The 13,251-nt window shown below is 58.8% G+C and overlaps 1 protein-coding gene across 2 annotated transcripts in view; it reads left to right on the top strand.

Annotated features, from left to right (window-relative positions):
* PLXND1 (plexin D1) overlaps positions 1-12,401 on the top strand; it is a 51,399-nt gene extending 38,998 nt beyond the window's left edge. Inside the window, exons 21-36 of one of the 2 annotated variants that reach the window (XM_017505086.1) lie at positions 314-421; positions 499-611; positions 1,421-1,525; positions 2,051-2,181; positions 2,509-2,707; positions 4,673-4,819; positions 4,963-5,119; positions 5,991-6,094; positions 6,182-6,245; positions 6,969-7,003; positions 7,255-7,359; positions 7,916-8,079; positions 9,101-9,248; positions 10,443-10,583; positions 10,963-11,037; positions 11,205-12,401. In XM_017505086.1, the coding sequence (XP_017360575.1) occupies positions 314-421; positions 499-611; positions 1,421-1,525; positions 2,051-2,181; positions 2,509-2,707; positions 4,673-4,819; positions 4,963-5,119; positions 5,991-6,094; positions 6,182-6,245; positions 6,969-7,003; positions 7,255-7,359; positions 7,916-8,079; positions 9,101-9,248; positions 10,443-10,583; positions 10,963-11,037; positions 11,205-11,321 (1,913 nt within the window). In that variant the 3' untranslated portion in view covers positions 11,322-12,401. The remainder of the gene's footprint in view (positions 1-313; positions 422-498; positions 612-1,420; positions 1,526-2,050; positions 2,182-2,508; positions 2,708-4,672; positions 4,820-4,962; positions 5,120-5,990; positions 6,095-6,181; positions 6,246-6,968; positions 7,004-7,254; positions 7,360-7,915; positions 8,080-9,100; positions 9,249-10,442; positions 10,584-10,962; positions 11,038-11,204) is intronic. The other variant, XM_037730123.1, reaches the window with a different exon arrangement.
* Positions 12,402-13,251: the final 850 nt, after the last annotated feature.

Here is a 13,251-nt window from a genome sequence, read left to right on the forward strand (position 1 = left end):
TTTTTTTTTAAAGGGGGCTAAACAAATTCTAAAAGAGCTATAACACTACATATTTCTTTTTCTAAGGGCAAGTCACCATTGCTTTCCAGGCCATTCCCCAAGCCCTCTGCCCATGGGAGAGCTCTCCCCAACCCCCCACCCCTTATCCCAACACTGCCTGGGAGGGAGGACTGCAGGGCGTCCTCCCACACCCTGCCCATAGGAGCTGGAGCCAGGGCCAGCGAGCAGAGCCCCAGGCCCTGCGTACCGCAGACTCCAATAAAGGCTTTCCAAAGGGCGCCGGAGGCCTCACCTGCTTCTCCACTGCCCACAGCCCTGTTCGTCTTCTGCACCAAGAGCCGACGTGCTGAGCGCTACTGGCAGAAGACACTGCTGCAGATGGAGGAGATGGAATCTCAGATCCGAGAGGAAATCCGAAAAGGTAGAGGGCTGGGCCTCTACTTTCCCAGCTGGGGGATGGGTTCTTGGGCTGCTCACAGCTGTCCCTGTGTCCGCCAGGCTTTGCTGAGCTGCAGACGGACATGACAGATCTGACCAAGGAGCTGAACCGGAGCCAGGGCATCCCCTTCCTGGAGTATAAGCACTTCGTGACCCGCACCTTCTTCCCCAAGGTCGGCCTCAGCCTGAACCTGCCCCTGAACCCGTGCCAGCCACCTTAGGGCAACTGGACCTCTCTGGTCCGTGCCAGTCTAGAGGGTCCCTTGAGCAGTGCCAAACGTGCACAGCTGTCCACAGCAGTCCTGGCCACTTCCCCTGGCCTGCCATGGCACAGAGGGTGGGGGGCAGATTCTCCTCCACTCTCATTCTCCACTCACTTGATGTTTAACTGTCCATATGGAAGCCAGCTGCAGCCCCTCTCCCTTTGTCAAGGTGGGGCAGAGTGGCCAGGGCTGCCCCAAGCCAGCCTCTCTCCTCCCTGTGCCTCTTCCCAGCCAGGCCTCCCTTGGTCTCTATACCCCTTCCTCCTGTCCACTGGGCTCCTGCCCCATCCCTTCCATGCCGCCCATGCCTGCCCTTGCCCTTTCAGGGTCCACTGCCCTTTTCCACCTCCCAGTGGTTCCACCCTCCCTTCCCCGCCCACACCGATCCCCACACAGTGGCTAAAACGAGCCCATGTTTGACTACATCATCCTTCATAAACCCTCCAATGGCTTTTCCCAGCCTCTCTGCCTCCATTTCCCCCATTGCACGCAGAGCTGCTTTTGCTTCCCCTTAAGCCTTGTATTCTCTTGTGGGGCCACAACCCTGGAATTTCATGGCCCCCAGGCTTGGCCTATTGCCTCTTATTTCTTTATGGGGGGCTAATGCTATGCCAGTTTCCCCCAGCAGCCCAGCACGGTGCCCCTTTCTGTGTGAGTGAGCCTTGCATGCCAGCAGGGGGTCTCCAGCCCCGCTGAGATGCTGGGGTCTGCCTCTGCAGTGTTCCTCCCTTTATGAAGAGCGTTATGTGCTGCCCTCCCAGACCCTCAACTCCCAGGGCATCTCCCAGGTGCAGGAGACCCACCCACTGCTGGGAGAGTGGAAGGTGAGTATACTTCCGGCCCACACAGTGTGGGCTGCTTCAGGGCAACCCTGCTTCTCCTGGGTCCCCTTTCCAGTTGATCTAATCCATTCATTGATCCCTGTGGCACGGAGCTGGGAGGCATCTGCCGTTGTAAGGTACTGAGCCCTCCATCCCAGGAGGCATTCAGGCAGCCGTTCAGGGTGTCATAAGTGCTGACCCCCCCAGGCCAGGTAGAGAGGACAGAGGATTGCCCCACCCCATATACCCCACTCCACCTGCTGCTTAGAGAATGGAAGGTGAGAGTCCCCCATACTGGGATGCTGGGTTACCTCCAGGCACCCTTACCCTTCTGTGAGCCCCACTTTTCAATTCAACTGAGCCATTGTTCCCAGTCACAAGTCACAAGAAGTTAGGAGGCGTCCACCATGAAAGGTAGTAAGCTCCCCATCCCAGGAGGCATACAAGCAGCCATCATAAGCACTGGCTCTTAGGCTAGGCAGGGACGCTGGGCCCCTCTGGACACCCTGTCACCAATTGCTTCCACAGATTCCTGAGAGCTGCCGGCCCAACATGGAAGAGGGAATCGGCTTGTTCTCCTCGCTACTCAACAACAAGCACTTCCTCATCGTCTTTGTCCATGCGCTGGAACAGCAGAAGGACTTTGCGGTGCGCGACAGGTCAGGCTGTAACAGACTAGCAAGGGGCAGGGAAGAGGGGCCTGTCCAAAGCCACACAGCATCAGGTCCTGGATCCTGAGGCTCCTGACGCCCCCATATTCCAGCCCTTCCTAAGACCTGGGCTCATGGGGCACGGTGGTTGCTGTGGACATAGGAAAAGGTGGCCCTTTCTCCAGGCGGATTCCAGCCCCACTCACCCATCTGCAGGACCCAGTCACACAGGCATTCCTGGGACCGCTGAGCCCAGGGACGAGGCAGCACTGAAGCCTCGGGACCCCCAACTCCGAGGGCCTCAAGGCGCAGCTGACACTGGCCTCCCGCTCACAGGTGCAGCTTGGCCTCGCTGCTGACCATCGCGTTACACGGCAAGCTGGAGTACTACACCAGCATCATGAAGGAGCTACTGGTGGACCTCATCGACGCCTCGGCCGCCAAGAACCCCAAGCTCATGCTGCGGCGCACGGAGTCTGTGGTGGAGAAGATGCTCACCAACTGGATGTCCATCTGCATGTACAGCTGTCTGCGGGTGAGGCCGCCCGGGGACACGCAGAGCCCAGGTGTGAGATGTGCCAGGGATGCAGCAGCAGTGACCCCGTGGCCTTCCAGGCCTTCCCTGGCACCCTTGGGCCAGCTCGGCCAGAAAGGAGTGTTGCAGGAGACAGGCCCGTAGGACCTGTTAAGCCAAAGGGGGAGCCGCGGCCCAGGGGAGGCCTGGCTGGACCTGCCGCTCAATGCATGCTTGGGCGCATAACAGAGGGTGTGTCAGGGGCCTTGTCCCATCTGTGGTTTTTGCAATCATCCAGCCCTTCCTGCTCTGGATTAAGATTAATAAATCAGCCCCTGGCTGGCCCCTGAGGCTCTTCCAGCCCTAGGGGTGAGTACCTCACAATGCCTCCCCCTGTCTGGAGGCTTCAAGGTGGCTTCCTGGAGGAGGCACCCCAGTGCTGAGCCCTAAGGGAGCAAGCCAGGCAAGGAGCGGTGGCGAGGGTCCTCCAGGCGTTGGGTACAGCAGGAGGGCAGAGGCCGGGAGGACGAGATGTTCATGGAAGGAATGTTAAGAAGGCCGGAGAATCTTCGAGATGAGAGTGGAGGCTGGGAAGGGGGTGGGCCAGGTAGCCAGGGCCCCCTGCATTCCACCAAAAGGACCCCCTTATCTCTCTCCTACAGAGCAAGGGTTGCTCAGCCTCTGGTCCTGTCCCACCATCCAGCTGCCCTACAGTGGCAGAGGCTAGAGGGCTGCCTGGAGGATTGTGGGAGAAAGGCAAAGGCCTGGCTGGAGCCCAGAACCAGGGCCTCAGATGTTCTGTTTTTTAATTATTGAAGAGATGGGGGTCTTGCTTTGTTGCACAGGCTGGTCCCGACTACTGGGCTCAAGGAGTCCTCCTGCCTTGGCCTCCCAAAGTGCTGGGATTACAAGGGTGAGCCACTGTACCCAGCCAGCATGTCCTGGGCTTGAGTCCAGTCTTTGGCACAGTCCAGCTGTGTGACTCTGGGCTACTCATTGCCCTCTCTGGGCCTTGGTTTCCTTCTGTCAAATGGGGCCTCTGCTCCTAGGCCTAGAGGAACCCCACAGCTCCTTCTGGGGAGAGGGGGTAGTAGGGTGGAACAGAGGCAGGGCTATTGGGGTGCCTCCGCCTTCTGCAGGCTGCCTCGCTGTGGGCCATCAGGAATCGCAGGGCCACTGTGGACCCTGGACCTCACTCCCCTGGCTTGTTTCCATAGCCTCAGCCAGTTCTTCCCCTGTAAGGCTGTTTCCTCCTCTAGAAAGTGGGGAATCAGTGCTTCCCACACCCGAGACCTGGAAAATTAGACTAGGACGCAGGCTGGCATGCTGCCTTTGTAATCTTTGCCAAATCTGCCTAATACTATTATGTACTTAATTTTTCTTAAAATCAATTTTGGTGGGTAATTAAGTAAAACTATCCCAGTGGAACACCTGGGTCACTTGCTGGGCAGTGGCCATGAGAATCGGCTCATGGCTGTGGGTCCAGCAGAGCCACTGCCTGGAGGGCCTCCCTTCAAGATGGGCAAGAGCAGGGGCATTGAGCCCCATTCCGCCTGGGACTCCACAGTCATCAGCCTGCAAGTAGGGTCGAGGCCACATCGGTGTTCGGGTCCACCTAAACTCACCCCTGCAGCTGCCCACTTAATAGAAAGTCACAGGCTTGGGAGTCAGCTGAGCCAGGTCAGGGTCCTGCCCTGCCACTTCCCAGCTGGGTGACCCTGGGCAGGTCACTTGCACTCTCTGAGCCCCAGTACTTTGGCTACACAGTAAGGATGATGCAGTGAACACAGCCACCCGCAGCCGGTGGTGGTTAATGAACATGAGCTTAGGGTCCGTGGGCACACCCTGGGGAGAGGGACATTGACACCAGGATCCAAAAGGAGACTGTTGGAGGGGTTGGGGGATGGGGCTGTGAAGCTGTTTGGCCCAAGGCTTGGGGTTGGAATACGGAGGGGGCCTTGGCCCTGACAGCCCCGTGCTCCCCAGGAGACGGTGGGGGAGCCGTTCTTCCTGCTGCTGTGTGCCATCAAGCAGCAAATCAACAAGGGCTCCATCGATGCCATCACGGGTAAGGCCCGATACACGCTCAACGAGGAGTGGCTGCTTCGGGAGAACATAGAGGCCAAGCCCCGGGTGAGCCGGCAGGGCCGGGGGGGTCCCAGGGCTGGGGCGCTGACCCTACGGCATTGACCCAGCCTTTCTGGGCCTTGCTGCCTGGGCACCGACGTGGTGATGGTGGCAACTCACTGACCTTTGTCTCCCGCCCTCCCCTGCAGAACCTGAACGTGTCCTTCCAGGGCTGCGGCATGGACTCGCTGAGCGTGCGGGCCATGGACACCGACACTCTGACACAGGTCAAGGAGAAGATCCTGGAGGCCTTCTGCAAGAATGTGCCCTACTCCCAGTGGCCGCGTGCGGAGGATGTTGACCTCGGTGGGTCGGGATGGGGTGGAGCCTCTGTGTCAGGCTGCTTCAGCCGGGGCTGGCCCCTGCCTTGACGGAAACCCTCCTTCTACCTGGCATGGTGCACGAACATGGGGACACGGAGAGGATCTGATGAGGCCCCTCGGCCAGAAGATCTTGCTCTGTGGGAGACAAGTCCTATAGTATGGGCGAGTGACGGGCAGCAGCAAAAAGCCTTCAGGAAAGGCTTCCTCACTCCTAAAGGAGGAGTGCAGGCGCGGGGTTGGTTTGTTTTTGAGACAGCGTCTCACTCTGTCACCCAGGGTGGAGTGCAAGCACGCAGTCTCAGCTCACTGCAGCCTCAACCTCCTGGGCTCGAGTGATCCTCTCATTTCAGCCTCTTGAGTAGCTGGGACTACAGGTGTGTGCCACCACACCCAGCTAATGTTACTTTTTGTAAAGATAGCGTCATGCTATGCTGCCCAGGCTGGTCTTGAACTCCTGGGCTCAAGTGATCCTCCTCCCTTAGCCTCTCAAAGTGCTGGGATTACAGGTGTGAGCTACCACGCCCAGCACGGAGTGGGTTTTGTGAGTCTTTGTGAGGCCAAGGGTTTTATCACAGTGTGATGTGAGCAGCCCTGCAGACAAGGCCACTTCCAGAGCTTCCCCTCGGTGCCCTCCAGCCTGGCACCTTCACTTTGTACCCTCACACCCTCTCCCCCAGCTTGTTTCCTGCCCTCCCCATTTTACAGATGGGAAAATGGAGGCTGTGAGAGAGGCATGGCTTGCCGCAGTTTCCATGGGGAGAGCGAGAGGCCTCTCCCTGTGTGGCTGGGCCGGTACCTACCCCTCAGGCTCAGCTCCCTGCCTGGGCCCTGATGGCCTACTCCTTGTCCCCCAGAGTGGTTCGCCTCCAGTACACAGAGCTACATCCTTCGGGACCTGGATGACACCTCAGTGGTAGAAGACGGCCGCAAGAAGCTTAACACGCTGGCCCATTACAAGGTGCAGAGCTGCCCCCACCCAGTCCTGCGCCCCCATGCCCCCGCGCCGGCCTCTGGCCACTGACCTTGTCCTTTCCCCTCCTGTCAGATCCCTGAAGGTGCCTCCCTGGCCATGAGCCTTATAGACAAGAAGGACAACACACTGGGCCGAGGTAGTGTGGGTGCACGTGGGAAGGGAGTCTAGGCTGCATGTGGGTGGGGAAACTGAGGCTCCAAGAGGCAGGGCTGGCCTGGGCTGAGGCCTCCTTAGTGGGGGCCGGGCAGGGCCAGCCTCCTCTGACCCAGTACTGCTCAGGCAGGGCCTGCACCAGGCCTCTTCAAGCCGATTTCCTGCGGCAGCTGGAGAGAGGCCCCGGGAGGGCAGGAAGTGGTTCCAGGAGGTCTGGGCAGCAGCCAGGCCAGAGGGGGGGGCCAGCATGCCCATCTCAGCCTGGGGCCACGTCCCTGCCTCAGGTCCCCTCCACACGGTCTCAGGGTCCCCTGCTGAGGTTGGGAGCAGAATCTCAGGTCTCTCCCAGCAGGAGCTCTAGGCCCCGGGGTAGGGGTGGGGGTCAGGAACGGAGGCAGCCACCCTGCCTCCCCAAGCCCCTCCTCCTCTGTGGCTGCATCTTTCTGTATCTCCACCTCTGTCCCTCTGAGTCCCTCCATCCTTGTGGTCACTGTCTCTCACTCTGCCTTGTTGGCTGTGTGTCTCTCTTTCTTCTCTCTCTCCATCTCTCCCAGACTCAGTCTCCCTGGGAGTGTCTGCGCCTCTGTCGTCTCTCTCTGTTTGGATCTCTGTCTCCGTTTGTTTCTCTCCCCATCTTTCTGTCTTCGTTTCTGTTTCTCTTTCCCCTCCTCTCTCATGTTTATTTATTGTGTTCTTCCTCTCACAGTGAAAGACTTGGACACAGAGAAATATTTCCATTTGGTGAGTGCCCAACCTCAGCCCCGGGGGATCCAGCCCCTCAGTGGGTGTGGCCTTGGCTTTCTGTGGCCCTGGGCCTCTGGGAAAAGTGCTCCAAGCCCTGGGAAAGGCTGGGGGTGGAAGAGTGGGGATGGAGCCCAGAATCAGGAGGGAACCACAGCCCTGTGTGCTAAGAAGCATGGCAGAGCCAGACCTCCCACAGGCGGCCAAGGATGGGGCCTGGTGTGGATGCTGACCACTGCCCGGCCTCCCAGGTGCCGCCCACGGACGAACTGGCAGAGCCCAAGAAGTCTCACCGGCAGAGCCACCGCAAGAAGGTGCTCCCGGAAATCTACCTGACCCGCCTGCTGTCCACCAAGGTGGGTCCAGCCTCAGTCTCCCCTCCGTGCAGTGGGTACAAGGGCCAGCCGTGCACATGCCGGGCTGGGAGAGGCGTGTGAGTTCTTCCTGTTTCCGCTGTGGAGCTAGAGGGCTGGAGAGCTAAGAGGCTGAATGCTTAGGGTCTCACTTGAGGAGGCATTTCCCACAGCCAGGAAAATGCCTGGCAGACACTTCTATGTTAGCCCACGTAACGGCACAGCAGAGGCCCAGAGGGGTCGGTGACGTCCCCAAGGCCACTGAGCTCAGTGGCAGTGCCAGCACCCCACAGCCCATACCTTGGCACCTCCAGTTCTCAACTGTGTGTGTCAGTGCCTTGATTGGTCCTTCCAGAGCCTCTGTGAAGCAAGTTTCGAAAGCTAACCCATTTCATAGACAAGAATACTGAGGCCAGATAGGCTCGGTGACCAGCCTGATGCCATGTAACTTCCTCATTCAGCAGCCTGGGCATTTCAAGCTCTGCAAAGCCACCAAGGGTGCCCACTAGCCATCTGCACATGGCCTTGGGCTGATGGCGGCCACCCTGCTACCCCACAGGGCACGCTGCAGAAGTTTCTGGATGACCTGTTCAAGGCCATTCTGAGTATCCGTGAAGACAAGCCCCCGCTGGCTGTAAAGTACTTCTTTGACTTCCTGGAGGAGCAGGCTGAGAAGAGGGGAATCTCCGACCCGGACACCCTACACATCTGGAAGACCAACAGGTGTGGGCCATGCAGATTTCACTGTGCCATTGGGGCCCCTGTGGCAGGGGGTTCAGAGTCTAGTCTCTGGCCTCACCTACTTGGGTTTAAGCCCTCCTCTGCCATTTCCCAGCTGTGTGTTTTCAGATGAGTGACTTAGCCTCTCTGTGCCTCAGTTCCCCTCCATCCAGCTGTAAAATGAGACCCGCTTTAGTGGTAGGAATTAACTAGAAGAGCACCCAGGAGGCTTGGTCTAGGGGCTGTCCTTCCTATCATTCTCCCACACCCTCTCAGGCGGGCACCATCAGTGCCACTTCACAGATGAGCACACCTGCTCAAGCCCACACCGCCCGAGACAGTAGAGCCAGGCTCGGCCCCCCATGACCTGAATCCCCTGCCCAGTTGGTAGGCCCTGCTTTGAAGCACCTCTGAGCTTGTCGGGGTCACACACCCCCACAAGAAGTTGCTGGAAACCCAGTCTGAACCTTGGGAAGAATGCTGCCAGCCCAGGCATCTCTCTGCAGTGAGAGCAGCTTCCCAGAGCTCTAGGGGTGCACGTGCCCAGGCTGCTGAGTCACTGGGTGGCCTGAGGTGGGTGTTGCTCACCCTCTCTGGCCTCTTGAGGACGAGGCCAGCGCTCCAGGCCCTGCCCCCTGCAGCCCTGCCACAGCTGCTCTGCTAATGCTGGACTTCCTGCTGCCTGCAAGGGTTGGGGGAGGAGCTGGGGGCTGGCAGGGTGGGGGGCTTCTAATGAGAACCAGGACCTGGCTGGAGGCTCAGCAGGGGGCTGGGGGTGGACCAGCTAAGACCTGCAGCTCCTGCCTTGCTCCAGCAGGAAACCCAGCTCTCGGCCCCACTGCCACCCCAGCTGGCTAGGGATGGGCAAACTAAGGTTCCCAAAGGTCACATCTTGTGACAAGGCTCCACCTCGGGCCCTTGAGGGACAAAGCCAGCTCTCTCCTCCCGGCTGTCCCTCCACTGCGTCCTTCCCCACCCTACCCTCAGGGTGGGTTCTCACTGCCTTTGTCACCTCACCCCACAGCCTTCCTCTCCGGTTCTGGGTGAACATCCTGAAGAACCCCCAGTTTGTCTTCGACATCGACAAGACAGACCACATTGACGCCTGCCTCTCCGTCATCGCGCAGGCCTTCATTGATGCCTGCTCCATCTCTGACCTGCAGCTGGGCAAGGTCAGCTGCTCCCAGGACCAGGCCGGGCCCGTGCACAGGGCGAGTGGGGTGCTGACCGTGGGTGGCCTCCTCGGCTCTCTGAGGCTGACCTCAGAGATCTTCCTGGGAGGGGAACCAAAAAAGAGCTCGGGTCTAGCGGGTGTGGGATGAGTGAGTCATTCAGACAGGGAGGCATCTAGAAGCCGGTGCCTTCCATCTGAAACTCTGCATCACTGCAGACCAACGGCACCTGCCGCAGCCGTGCTTGGTACTGGCTTTGAAAACTGAGGCCCAAAACCCGGCGTGGGAAAGCCAGCATGGGTGTAGACAACCTGCTTGGTCAGGCACAAGGTCGTCTGAGAATCAGACTAAGCTCTGGCCAGCAGCCCCTGAAAGTCAAGAGCCATTCAAGCGAGCATTCAGCGAAGGGGTGGGCAGAGGGGTGGCGGGTGGCCAGGAGCTCTGAGATTCATGCAGTGGGTTGGGGGCACACGAGGCTCTGTCTGGCTTTAGAGGTTGGAGATGGAAGAAGATGGCCTTCCAGGCAGAGGGAATGGCACGGGCAAAGACAGGGAGGCAGGAGAGCACCCGGTGGCTGTGAGTGGGGCTGAGATAGCGTGATTAGAGCTGGCACTGCAGGATTGGTCCAGGGCGTGCATGGCCCTGCATTTAGCCCATGCATTTCAGAGACGGACCATGGGAAAGAAAATGCCATTGCTCCACTGCTTCTCACGTACTGCCTCAGAAGGCAGGATGCCTGTGACAAAGAACTGGGAGTGTCCTTGGCACTTCCTCCAGGCACTAGGAGCATGTGGTGGGAAATGTTCCACTGAGCCAGCACTCAGGCTTCCAGAAATCCTAGCCACCAAGACCTATCACCCTGACAAGGACACATCCTTGTTACGTGGAATGGGTTGCATGCAGCGAAGAGCTGGCATGAACTCCGTGCACTTTTCCTCCTGAAAGAAGTAGGGCTCCCCCAGCTCATTGTCCTGATAGTCCTGGGGAAAGTAGGGGGGCAGACAGCACACAGTGAGGAGCCCCTGGCCTGGGGCTGGCTGAGTCGGGGACGTTCAGTGACAGGGCGAGCCTCTTCAGGCCTCAGGGGCTTGCTTAAGGTCACATGTGGCAGGAGGGATGAGGGCTTATCCAGAAAACAACGCGATCTGTCCTTTCTCCGGCAGCCATCTAACCCCCTCGCTCCTCTCTGCCCAGGATTCGCCAACCAACAAACTCCTCTATGCCAAGGAGATTCCCGAGTACCGGAAGATCGTGCAGCGCTACTACAAGCAGATCCAGGACATGACGCCGCTCAGCGAGCAGGAGATGAACGCCCATCTGGCTGAGGAGTCTCGGGTACAGAGGTTTGGGGGGGGCCCTGACAAGGTGCAGGATCGGGGGTGGGGGGCTGGGCCTCAGTGCCTCCACTGGAATAAGGGCAGGGAGCACAGAGGGCATTTCAGGCAGCTGTGACCTCTTGCTGGCCTGCAAGTTCGTTACGCATTTTCCCAGAGCTTGAGGTGTGGGGGCAGGAGAGCATCCTCTGGACGGAGAGGAGACTGGACTTCAGGGTCCGGGAAGCCATCTTCGTCTACAGGACTTGAGGGGCCTTGTCGGTGAACTGTGCCCCGGGGGACGTGGGGAGTTGGGAGGTTGTGTACAAGCTGGCTTTGATGGGGCGGCTCAGCTTGGACAGCTGGGTTAACCTCCTCCTCCCTGTCCTGCCTCCTTATAGAAATACCAGAATGAATTCAATACCAATGTGGCCATGGCAGAGATTTATAAATACGCCAAGAGGTATCGGCCACAGGTGAGTGCCCTAGGGTGAGGCACCTACCGTCGGGGCAGGGGAGCTTCCTACTCAACTACACACAGCTCAGGGTGCTTGCCCCTCACGGACGGACGTCACTGGTGGTGGACATTCAGGGGTGTGTTCTCCCCCGCGAGGGGCCCGGCTGACTCCACTGCTCCCCTCAGATCATGGCCGCACTAGAGGCCAACCCCACGGCCCGGAGGACACAGCTGCAGTACAAGTTTGAGCAAGTGGTGGCTTTGATGGAGGACAACATCTACGAGTGCTACAGTGAGGCCTGAGACACATGGAGAGCTGGTCAGGCTGCTGCTGGGAAAAAAGACGCCTGCCAGGCCTGGACCTGATCTTCTCCCCCGTGCCTGTGACTCAGACGGCTGGGGTGGGGCAGGAGGAGGGGCTGCTCTGAGCCAGGCAGGGGTGCTCAGCCTTGACCCCTGGGCACCTCCATCCCCTCCCACCTGTTCCCAGATCAGTCTCTGGGATGGGGGCCAGAGAGCTGGTCAGGCTCCCCCGTCCCCAGCACGGCCTGCACTGTGCCCACCCACTCGCTCCACAGCACCCAGCTGGTCCCGCTGCTGAGAGCCCCGAGCAGCCAGCGGCCAAGCACAAAGATGGGGAGAGGAGGCCGCAGCCCAGAAACTCTACCTCATCTACACCGGGGCAGGGAGCCGGCCTTGAACCGGCCTTTGATTGGTTTCTGCTTCAACCACCAAAACGTTATCACCACTTTCCCCTCACCCAAGGAGGATCCTGGCCACGGACAGTTTCAAACAGTGTCAGGTTTTTGTTGCTTGGGTGGCTGTTGGTAGAGTGGGCAGTGCCCACACCATGGGGTGCTCTGTGGGCTCCTCCAGGAGCAGGGAGGGTGGAGGGGAGGGATGGAGAATACAGGAGCTGTGAGCCCCGTCTCCAGGGAAAGGAGAGGGGTTAGGATGCACCGAGGCTGTAGCTGGGCTACTTGCTCTTGCTGGAAGTGTTTCTAAAGATAGCACCACTTTTTTAAAAAAAAAAAAAAAAAAAAAAAAAAAAGCTTTTATATATTAAAAAAAGTATCATGCACCAACTGTGAATAGCTGCCGCTTGCGCAGAGGACCCGGGGAAGGGTCCCGAGAGGCTCCCCCTGCAACACTGGAAAAGACTGCTCCAGAGATCGGGCAGACCTGGCAGAGCACCCCCGGCGCCTGAGACCACCTCCCATCCCGCTCCTGCCAGAAGTGACCCTCTGTGGCTGAGGGGCCATGTCGGCCCCTCGAAGTCAACTCAGCCAGTGTTGGGACTGGCTCAGAGCCCATGGGGGCTGGAGGGGGACAGCTGGGACTCTGGAATCTTCTTTATAATAAAAGCCTGACGGGCAAACCTCCTGTGGGCTCCAGCCTTTGTCCTAAGATAGCCAAGCGGGGAGATGGTCAGTTTCTTTACCAGTTTGTGAGAGAGGAGGGAGGGAGCCTGCCATCCCTCCTGCCTCAGCTGCACTCTGAGGTTTGGGCAGGCACGGAGATGAAACAAGACGGTACAGGCTGTGTACACATTATGGGCCTGGCCTGGGGCTGACATTCCTTAAGCTCTGAAGATACCCCGGAATATCCAGGAAGATTTCACAGCTGCTGTGCGCTGCCGGAAACTGTGGGCCCTGCTCCTCACCTCAGCTCTAACAAGCCCATGAGGAACGTGCTAGCGTCCCTATGTGACAGACCTAGCAACCCAGGCTCAGCACAGCTGAGGTGTTTCTCAAGATCCCACAACAAGGAAGGAGCAGAATGAGAACCAGGTCACATGGGCCCTTCCTTCCTCTGTCCCAGGCACCCTCCAGGCCAGAGTCTCCTCAGTGGTCCCCCAAATAGGTGGGAGGGCAAAGATGACCATCCTAGAAAGGGAGCTGACACTTGCCCCGAATTTCTCATCAAGCTTAAAAAGTACGTAGCATTGGCCAGACGCGGTGGCTCACGGCTGTAATCCCAGCACTTTGGGAGGCCAAAGCGAGCGGATCACGAGGTCGAGACAGGGACCATCCTGGCTAACATGGTGAAACCCCATCTCTACTAAAAATACAAAAATTAGCCAGGCGTGGTGGCGTGTGCTTATAGTCCCAGCTACTCGGGAGGCTGAGGCAGAAGAATCGCTTCAACCTGGGAGGCGGAGGCTGCAGTGAACCAAGATTGTGCCACTGCGTTCCAGCCTGGCAACAGAGTGGGACTCTGTCTCCAAAAAAAA

This window comes from Cebus imitator, unplaced genomic scaffold (assembly GCF_001604975.1).
Source record: "Cebus imitator isolate Cc_AM_T3 unplaced genomic scaffold, Cebus_imitator-1.0 Scaffold332, whole genome shotgun sequence".
NCBI lineage: Eukaryota > Metazoa > Chordata > Mammalia > Primates > Cebidae > Cebus > Cebus imitator.